At 40.5% G+C, this 10,587-nt stretch overlaps 1 protein-coding gene across 4 annotated transcripts; it reads right to left on the bottom strand.

The window, feature by feature from the left end:
• Window positions 1–1,008: 1,008 nt before the first annotated feature.
• Window positions 1,009–10,540, bottom strand: MAIP1 (matrix AAA peptidase interacting protein 1). 4 transcript variants are annotated; one of them, XM_080799006.1, is made up of 5 exons: window positions 9,873–10,540; window positions 5,050–5,121; window positions 4,507–4,633; window positions 3,248–3,395; window positions 1,009–1,376 (listed from the first exon to the last, which is right to left on the bottom strand). In XM_080799006.1, exons 1-5 carry the CDS (start codon window positions 10,311–10,313, stop codon window positions 1,298–1,300), a joined length of 867 nt encoding a protein of 288 aa, XP_080655132.1. In that variant the 5' UTR covers window positions 10,314–10,540; the 3' UTR covers window positions 1,009–1,297. The 4 variants fall into 4 exon arrangements, 2 of the variants coding, with proteins under 2 accessions (XP_080655132.1, XP_080655133.1); XR_013966573.1 differs by having other exon boundaries at window positions 1,077–1,376; window positions 3,248–3,349; window positions 9,873–10,361; XR_013966574.1 differs by having other exon boundaries at window positions 1,078–1,376; window positions 3,248–3,391; window positions 9,873–10,361.
• Between the last annotated feature and the right edge of the window lie 47 nt (window positions 10,541–10,587).

The following is a 10,587-nucleotide window of genomic DNA, read 5'->3' on the forward strand; positions in this document are numbered from 1 at the left end:
TATGTATGGTGTGAGGCAAAAGTTGAGGTGACTTTCCATTTGAATATATAGTTATTACATTTGTTAAAAAGACCACCTTTCCGTCACTCAATTACTTTGGCACCTTTGTCAAAAACCAATTGTCCAACAGGCATAGATCTATTTCTGGACTCTATTCTGTCCATTGGTCCTTAACAATTTTTTTTTTAAAAGACTGAACAGGGAGCCCGATGAGGGACTCGATCCCAGGGCTCTGGGATCATGACCTGAGCTGAAGGCAGACATTTAACCAACTGAGCCACCCAGGGGTCCCAGCCCTTAACATTTCCTCTAAAACGGGTCTTCTGGCAACAAATTCACTCATCTTTTCCCTGTCTGAAAAAAACCTTTTTTCACCTTTTCTGAAGGATATTTTTGCTGAATACATAATTCTAGGTTAATACGCTTTTTCTTAAACATTTTAAAGATTTATAACAAGGTCTCTAACTTGCTCTTAGAGGGAAGAAATATAGTCCTTCTCTGTATGGAATGTGGTTTTTTTTTTCTTCCTCTAGCTGCTTTACAATTTTCTCTGGTTTTCAACAATTTGATTATGGTATACCTTGATGAGGTTTTCTTTATGTTACTCTGCTTATTGAATTTCCTGCATCTGTGAGTTTATAGTGTTCATCAGTTAGGAAAAATTTCAGACATTATTTCTTATATTGTCTTTGTCTCCCTTACCCAAACTTCTAGGAATTCAAATACAAGTATGTTAGAGGACTTGATATTATCCCATTGGTGGCTAAGGCACTACTGTATTGTTTTTCTTTTGGTGCTATAGTAAGCTTCAATTTCACTGATCTTTTTGGTTCTGCTGTGACCAACCTGGTACAACTCCATCCAGTCCTTCTCATCTAGCTAGTGACCAGAAGTAATCAAACAGCAGCAATGGTTTTTAAAAATAAATCTCAGACGTACTTGAACTATTGGTTTAAATGTGTTAATGACAAATATTTAGGACTATTAATTTAGAAATGTGTAGTTTTTCAATACTCTCTTTATGCCTATAAAATTAGTCTGTGTACAATAGAAATATTGAATATGACACCAACAATGGGCTGTTGTACTTTTTTTACTTTGATCTCTTTTATAGAATGTGGTATTTGTGGAAAATGCTCTATTATATCATGCTGATATACTACAAGAAATATTTCAAAATAATACAAAAGTAAGCCACAGTCTTGACTAAGTGAAGATCAACTCATCCAAAAATTTCTTTCCTTAATTTTTCATAGTAATTGCCAGAAGTCCAATAAGCTGGTTTTTCCAAGAAAGATCATTCTAGTAACTTTGAGTGTTCAATCCGTGCAATGGTCCAGTCAGGCTTTACTCCTTGTGTAAACTCCCTCTGAAATCTAGGGGAAAAAAATTACAAATAATATGAATCTTAACATTAGTCCAAATATTTCTTGGGTAACTATATAATTTGCAAGTGTACATTAGAGACAGTTTTTAGCAACAGCTAATGGTTAATCATAAACAAACATCAAAACAAAACAAGTTTAATTTACCAATTCAATCACAAAAAAAAAATCCTCACAAAATTACAATACTCTCCACTAAAATGAGTTTTGTTTTTCTTTTTTTTTTTTTTTGAGGTAGGCTCCACACCCAGTATGGAGCCCAACGTAGGGTTTGAACTCACGACTCTGAGATCAAGAACTGAGATGAGCTCAAGAATCGACCACAATTGACTGAGCCACCCAGGTGCCCCTAAAATGAGTATCTTAATCAACTAACAGACAGTCCAACAACTGCCAACCTTAGGAGAAGGATGTAATTATGCTTATATAATTATATAATGATAATAATAATAACTATTATTATTATTATAATCCTATTATTCTGCTGTTAAATAATAGCTATCACAAATGTCTAATATGAAGAAAAATAAATTGGACCATCGTGACGGAAAGGGTACTTTAGTGGAATTTGGCTTATATACATTAGATCAGTCTTGGAAATAACAGTCTTTATGAATTGTCTGTGGTCTTAATAAGGAAAATCAGAAGAAGCAGAAGTATTGGTTATATCGTTCTTTAATTATACATGATGTCTTTAAAAGGAGATGATTCAGATTTTGTACAGTAACAAATAAAACAAAATTCAAAAAAAGAAAAGAAAAAAGAAAAAAAGCAGTCCTTTCAAGAAAAGTGAAAAAGTAAGACTACCTTTTACCTTAGTGAAACAGAATATATTTTCTTTCTTAGGTCATTTTTGGGATTTGTTATTTTAAATCAAGTTTATATAGTTTTGGCAACATAATAGTATCTTCTTTTAAATGAATATTAAATTATGTCTCCATTGACTTGCTTGACCTGGCTCACTGTTCCAAATTTTATTAGCACAAACATACATGATAGTGTCTCTTTTAAATAAGTTGCTAACCTACTAGACAGTACCTCTTTATACATAGGAACGCTTCAATTTTATATGTGAACCCCTACCAGAGTACCTGGTAAACAGGAAATGATTAATAAATGTCTAGAGAGTGGATGGTCCATGTGCCAACTGTGGCGGATTGTATTTTCCAAGGATGGTTATAACCATATGCCCCATCACACATGTTCTTCTGCAATGTGACCCTGCTTTGCCCCATAAAGAGGTGGAGTCTCTCCTGCCCTTTCAACTGTGCGGGTCCTAGGACTGCTCTGACAGGCAGACTAGGGTGAAAATGATGTTCCCATCCTGGGCACAGTCCTTTACCTGGTCTAGCCAACGACCACATAAAATATGTGAATAGCCTGAGATCGCCACAAACCCAAGCCACGAAGAGAGGCCTTGGAGAATGAGACGTTATATGGAAAAATCAAGGAGCACCAAGGGGATCCGCGTGTGAGTGACAAAGCCACTATGGAAATGAATCCTCCAGCCCCCGCCATAAAGAAAACCCCAGAGCTGAGCCTTCCCAAAATTCCTGAGCAGTAAAACAGCAGACAAAATATACAGCTGCTTGAAGTGACTGAGTTTGGGAGTGGTTTATAACACAGCAATAGATAGCTCAAACACCCTTTAATTAAATTCAGCAATATTACCTCTTTCTAACTTCTCAACACTTCTGTTTCATGTCCAGTATGTCTTTATGACTTTCTCTCTTCTTAAATAACTTGTCAAATTTCAATCCTTTTCTTCCTAAAGCTCCCTTTAGCTTTCATACCTTCATACTTCCTTCATACTACCTTCCATTTTCTAGAGAAAGGAAACAATGAAATGAGATTAGACTTACTCATAGCTTGCACTAAGAAGCTGTTTAGTTTCCACGTTCTGATCCCCCAACTTAACCTGGAACACACTGGCTCCACTTAAAGTTTCACTGGGGATGTTGGCACTGGTTAGATACCAAAAGCACATCAGGATGTTAACAAACTTCCTTCCTTAGAGAAAAAACACACATATACACACATACAAATACAAATCACAAAAATCTATCATCCACATATCCAAAATGAAATTAGAATTTGGCAATAGCTACACAGTTGTTACAGATCATATTTTATACTTAGTCTAGTCTAGTATGATACTAACATTGGTGACTTTCTATTTTTAAAACATTCTCTTAACATTGATGACATATTTGCCTTCTTCTCTGCATCTCAGAAATAACAGTTAGGATTTCTTGAGCATGTACTATGTACCCTAATTCACTTTACTATGTGCCTAATGATTACAACAATGTAGGATGTTAAAATCAGGTTGTGACCATGATGCTGAGATGCAATTTGAAATATTAGGGGAGAAGAAAATATTCATCACTAAACGTATCTATAGAAATGTTTCAAATTAACATGTGTATGAAAAATGTTTAACCATTAAAGAGTCCTATATCAGAACTGCCTTGCAAAGTATGTAAGCAAAGGCTAGATTTCCTGGGTGCCTGGCTCATAATACATTTGCAAATATTTTAGAAGAAATAAATGAAATCAATACATTTTTTAGGAATGCTACAGGGAAAATGTATGCATCAGCCAAGGAGAAGAACAAAATAACTACTAAAGTTCCTTTTAACCTTTTCATTGTCTCCAAACAAATCCAATGTGGGAGTTCCACAGCCAGTCTTACTTTCAAAAAAGTCATTAACTGATATTATCTACTTTTTCTTTTACTCCTTCTATTTAACATATATTTAAAATATATTTAACATATATTTAAAAGGTAATGCTGAATTGTTTCCTTCAAGTTAGGAAATCTGAAACCCCAAGTATTTTCTCTTTGAGACATGATAGCAGCCTTTAACAATTTTCATCAACTTAGGTGCTGATGCCGTCTCTCGTGAATGAAATAGTAGTAGAGGCAGGTCCTAGATAGAAGGCTTTAAGTTATTACCACATCTTAACTCTCCCAGAGTTAGGTCTTGAAAGAATGAATGTATTATTTTTCCTGAAGTCTGCTTGTACCAACAAAATCCCCACTATTTCATGATCACCCACTAGATTAGCTTACTTGGGCCATTATTTATCATTTAAACTGACTACGCTCTAGCATTACCTTTCTCGTCGTAGTAAATGGAGATGTCTCCTGTTGATGTGTATACAATTTCATCTATGTCAGCAGCAAGGGCATTTTTATGGTTGTCAGGTAGCGAAGTGACCTTTTCCTTCAATACATGGAGCACCTAAGTATGGAAAAAGCAAATCATAGTTCACCCGCTGCATTTTCAAAAGCCTTTCAAAAAGCAGATGAGTTCCTTACGGAATGAATTTTTCTACGCCTATTTTTAAATTTACTACCATATTTACTCATATTCAAAGGCAAGGCTGAAAGGCATCAAATTGTTCAATAGGTAATTCCTAACAGAACACTCAGTATAAAGACAACTGAAAAACATCGCATTTGCTTACTTACTCCTTAAGTAGCAAATCATTCTATGCGTTTATATGACCCAAAGTACCCAAAAGTAAAGATACAGGGATTCTACTTCGGCTGATGGCACACATACTACTTTTAAGCATAAATAAGGGTAACATGTATTAGTCTATTGCAGAAGAATAATACATTTATTTTTAAAGGAAAATTAAAAGTATACTTCACCTCTTTGGCCACAAGTTCTTCCAACAGATCAAATTTACACCGTGACAGTAACTTGGACACATGAGCAAAAGCCTTAAAAAAAAAAAGTGGGGAGAGGTTGGTAATTGTTATTTCAAAACACCATGCAAAATACCATACAATCTACAATGCTCACACTTAAATAGCTTAGTATCATAAAGACTGTTTTAAGATAAAGGTGGCAAACAATGTCAAATATTATATCATTGTCAGGCATGAGTCCTTCAAAGTTGGTTGGCTTTTCTCTTCTCCTATGGCCTTCCCACATAGACAGTAGTGAGCTCACGGCCAATTACGTCTCCACTCTCAGGACCAGGGGAAAGACAGTGTGTGTGTACACATTAGCTCTCAACACCAATCCTCCTATAGCTTTCCTTTTAAAATAATAATGAAGTAATCACTGTTATTACTGTAAAGACTATTATGTGACACCCCCCCCCACTTAACCATGAACACAAAGAATTTGAGAAGTCGGGCAATCTAGATTGTACTGGGAGTCTGGAGATCTGGGCTGCAATCTGACCCTCATTAAGATTGGTAAGGCAGGGCACCTGGGTGGCTCAGTGGGTTAAGCCTCTGCTTTCGGCTCAGATCATGATCTCAGAGTCCTGGGATCGAGGTCCGACTAGGGTTCTCTGCTCGGTATTGAGCCTGCTTCCCCCTCTCTCTCTGCCTAGTTGTGACCTCTCTCTCTATGTCAAATAAATAAATAAAATCTTTGAAAAAAAAAAAAAGATTGGTAAGGCAGGTCTGGGAAAGTGGGAGAAAAGATAACGAATGAGTTTACAGTGTAAGTGGATGCCAACTTTGAAGTATGAGATGCCACTGTAAAGTAGAGGGGAACCAACCACACTCCTCCATAGTCTCAGCAGTGAGACTGAAACGGTTATAAGACTCCACCTGTCTTCAAGGAGCTTTCAGGATGCTTGAGAAGGGAGGCAAGTAAACTGACAAGTTCAAGAATTATGACAGGGGTAGGAACAGGATGACCTGAGCAGAAAAGCCACTTGAGCCAATCTGGGAGGACCAGGGAGGGCCTCTGAAAGGAAGGAACATCCAAGATGAGATCTGAAGAAGCAGCAGGACAAGGAGGTGTTTGGGATGGGATGTTATGGGATTAACAGTTTCCCCCCAAATTCATATGCAGCAGTCCTAACTCCCATCTCAGAAGGTGACTATATTTGGAGACAGGGTCTTTAAAAAGGTGATTAAGATGAGGGTGGGCCTTAATCCAATCTGACTTTATAAGAAGAAATTCTGACACCCACACAGAGGGGGAAAAAAATCACATGAGGACACAGAAGACAGCCATTTGCAAGGCAGGCAGAGGCTTCAGAAGAAACCAAACCTGCCAATACCTGGGTCTTGGACTTCTACCCTCCAAAACGGTGAGAAAATAAAGTTCTGTGGTTTAAGTAAGCCAGACTGTGGTATTTTGTTATAACCCAGCCCTGGCAAACCAGACAATGAGAGAGTCGAATTTTGAGAAAATGCATATATCCAAACAGGTTCAAGGACCCCTTGCAAACATTTTAGGGGCCCTGAGGGTTCAGAGACACTATACATATATTAATAAGCCTTCATGTGAGGAAGATGGTCGTATTTAGGTAAGAAGAAACGAAGACCACAGGGACCATGGTGAAACCCAACCATTATATTCTCATTTGTGGCCAAGGTGTGATATTGTGGGGCCAAAGATCCACCTGAGCAAATTATCTGATAAGATAATAATGAACCATTAGGAGGCTGCTCTGACAAGGCTTTGATAATATAGGATTGTCTAACCCAAAGAGGCTTCTAGGAAACAGCCTTCTAAAACATGTAAGGACCATACAGGAAAATAAACTGTATGATTAATGTGGTTTGATGGCAGTAACAGGGAAGAAGATCATATGCATACATCAGTAGTGTTATATTGTGACAGAAGAAAATATAAGTTTGTTCTTTGTTCTGATTCCTGGCGTAGAGCTCCTAGAACAAGCCCCTTTCAACCCTAGCTGAGTTTAGGCTAATGAGGTGACTGTCACGGAAGCTCCACACCCTTCCCACATCCTTCGCCCTATACATCTCTTCTATTTGGCTGTTCCTGAATTGTATCCTTTTGAAAAAACTGGAAATACCAAGTAAGGTGCACTGGCCAGTGAAATGGAGCCCTGACTTGTGATTAGCGTCTGAAATGGAGGCAGTCATCTGGGACTGAGCCCTAACCTGTGGGCATTAATTCCAGGGAGTCAGCCTCAGAACTGCTGTAGAATGCCCTGAGGAGGCAGGCCTTGATGACACAGGAGTGTCTAGCCTAGAGAGGCTTCTAGGAAATAGCCCTCTTTTTCATAGAAAAGGCTAAAAACTTACAAACAAGATATATAAGAAAACATACAGTATATGACTAACATAGTTTAATTGCAGTAATAGGGAAGATATGTTATATGTACATTTTTTTTAAGCTTTTATTTATTTGACAGACAGAGATCACAAGTAGGCAGAGAGGCAGGCAGAGAGAGAAAGGAGGAAGCAGGCTCACTGCTGAGCAGAGAGCCCGCTGTGGGTCTCGATCCCAGGACCCTGAGATCATGACCTGAGCCGAAGGCAGAGGCTTAACCCACTGAGCCACCCAGGCGCCCCCTGTTATACGTACATATTAATGAAAAGCAGGGTCTATGGTGCTAAAAAAGCTTAGCACTGGACCACCTATTCCCTTGGCTCATGTAATGAATCAAAACTTGACTAGATTGTACTTAACCATCTCAATTTCTAGTGACTAAAGGACCAAGACTGCTTGTAGACTGGGTCACAGCACAGTGCTTACAATGCATCCTTGAGCCACTGTTTTATCATTGGCAAAGGAGAGTTAGACTAGAATCATGAACCTTAAGATGCCTTTTCGTTTTCATGTTCACTGATTAAAAAGAAAAACCTGAATGAAAATGATCTAATGATCACTTGATATTCATAACCCAAGATAAGATTTTATTGCTGGGAGGTGAGCTTAAGGAGAATGGGCAAGTGGAGCCCAGGAGAGGAGATGAACTAGCTAATGTTTTTGCACCAGATTATTTGCAAGCCCTAGAATTATGTATGTATGTATGTAACCCATGTAAAAGAAAAAAGATACAGTTGCACTAAGAGATCTGGGAGGGAGGAGGTTTTTTTGGCCATGTCCTTTTAAATCTTAGGTGTTGAAGAACTGATTTGCTTTTAAATCTTAGGTGTTGAAGAACTGATTTGCTTGGTATAAAAGGAATGTTAAGTAACCAGTGGTTTAAGGGAATTGATTTGCCATGGATGACCCAATATTGCTTTTGAAAATAACGGTGGCTGAATGCACAAAAACTGACTTAGATGAGGCAAAAATTGTTTACAGACTGGCTGATTAGGGGGTGGAGATACTACTTCATAGCAAGGAGGAGGGCTAAAATAGCTAACAGGGGAAACAGGATGAGAGAGTGGCTAAAAAGTGTTCCACGCATCCTCCCCAGGGTCTGGGGAGAGGATTTCATTCCTTACTGATATCAATGAGCTGGTACAGTTATACAATGTTATGAGGTGGACAAACTCACATATCATCAGTGAGCACTGCAGAGGAGAGTAAAATCATGCCAGTTGACCTCTGCATGAACAGAAGATTTTGAGAACTGATATGAGCAGAGGTTTACTTCTTATAATGCTGTAAGTCAAGCTTGGTGTTTGCTTTTTAATTTTTTTATAAACACACAAAGCAGTCAAGAGTTGATTCAGGGAAGCAGGAACCAGGAGTTAATATCAACACGGATTATGTAAAGTTGGAAATGATTTATGATTGATGGGTCACACAAATAAATATAAATGGCTAAATAATCTGAAATAAATTAGGAACAAATGTATCAGTATTGCGAAATGATCCCACTAATAGCGTAAGTGTAAAGTCTTACACTTACTTAAAACGAACTGGGAAACAAACCATGACTTCTATTTATCACCGGTTCTGAAATGCTTGGGAATAACAAACCCTCAAAGGGATTCAAAAGAAATTTATAGATGCACTTTCAGCCTAGAAAAATGCATGTGCACACAAAATCCATGAACAATCTTAGGACCCAAAGTGACCACTGTGTGACAAGGGTAAGACAGGGTATTACCAGTCACTCGGAAAGAAACAACAGACAGGGGTTAAACTTCTTGGAGCGCAGGGCGCTGTGCTTTTATCAGCGACCAGGTTGTCTCAGCAAATTCTTGGAAAGGGTAAAACTGCTTCGCTCTAGGTTACTCTTTAAAGAGGATGATAGGGAGGGGTTGCAGGGTCGGGAGAGGGGCAAGGAAGCTCCACCAAACAGCTAGCCGGAAGTTTTGTTTTTCTACCAAAATTACATTATTGCACTAGGAAAATACTATTTCGTTTACTCTTCGAAACAATCTTATCTACTCATTCATTCATTCAACAATTTGTGTAGTGTCTACTGTGTGCCAGGCACTGTCTTAATTCTGCAGAAAATCACATTCAGAAAAGACAAAGCCATGAAGCTTTAAAGTGGCAGAAATGGGCTTCGAGTCGAATCCATTCCTATCGGATTCAAAACCTGCAGAGCGGAAAAAGAAACTGGGGGACTTGACCCTGGTGTCTCATCCGAACCCCTCCCAGTCGGCGACCATGCAAACAGGCTGAAGCTTAATTCAAGTCCAGAAGCAGCCAGGGGGCTCGGTGCATGGGTCACTACCCACGTTGGATGACCTGGGACCCAGGGAGGAATACTCTTCGCTCAAGACTTCGTGCGTGTTAACAGCCGAATGCCTGAGAGGCTAACGGGTCAACCCCAAGTCAAGAAACAAACCTGCTTCGCTCCCTCAGAGAATTCTGCGATGCTGAACTCTTGGTCGAAATAGGCCCAGATTAGGAAGGCGTAAATTCGAGTCCGAACCCAGTTGATGGGGTTGGAGAAGCCCAGAATGATCATCTTGGTTTTCTGGCGCGGCTGGGGCTGCTCCTCCGCGCTGTAGCGGCGCCGAGGGTAGGCAGGGAAGACGGAGAGGGCGGCGGGGGGTCCCGGAGGGCTGAGCAGGGGCCGCGGAGGGCCGCGAGCGAGCAGCGCCGAGGCCCAAGTGACGCGAGGAAATGGGGCCGCTCCGGAGCCGAGGCGGCGGCGGCAGAAGCAGCAGAGTCCAGCCAACCGCGGCCCCACCTCGGCTACACCGGGAGTCAGGGGTCGAGCGGCCCCGCCGGACAGAGGCGAAGAGAGCAGAAAGCGGGGCAAAAGACGCACGGCCAGCGCCATTTTTATGACTTTTCACCCCAGTCCCTGTCTGTGCTGTGTCGAATGAAAGCCGGCGGGAAACCAGCAGCGCAGCATCCGGGGAGAGAGACCGGTGAGTAAGGCTGACCTGCTGCTGCCACCTCTGGTGAGTCGGCCCCGTTCCGCCCCCCAGCACGCCGCTCACGTAGAGGCCTTTTAGCCCCCAGTCCCCCTCTCCGACCAGCCACGCTCGCGCGTCCGCCGCTCCCGCGGGCCTTTTCTCCCCGGCTCGGGTTTCCGGGCGGACGGTTTGCTG

The sequence above is a fragment of the Martes martes genome (assembly GCF_963455335.1).
Source record: "Martes martes genome assembly, chromosome: 3".
Taxonomy (NCBI): domain Eukaryota; kingdom Metazoa; phylum Chordata; class Mammalia; order Carnivora; family Mustelidae; genus Martes; species Martes martes.

Coding starts and splice junctions, on each gene's coding strand:
- MAIP1 (XM_080799006.1), bottom strand. CDS start 10,313: ATGGCGCTGGCCGTGCGTCTTTTGCCCCGCTTTCTGCTCTCTTCGCCT. Junction 4,634..5,049: donor AAGAACTTGTGGCCAAAGAG/GTGAAGTATACT, acceptor TTCCATACTTAG/GTGCTCCATGTATTGAAGGA. Junction 1,377..3,247: donor CTTCTTAGTGCAAGCTATGA/GTAAGTCTAATC, acceptor TTTTTCCCCTAG/ATTTCAGAGGGAGTTTACAC.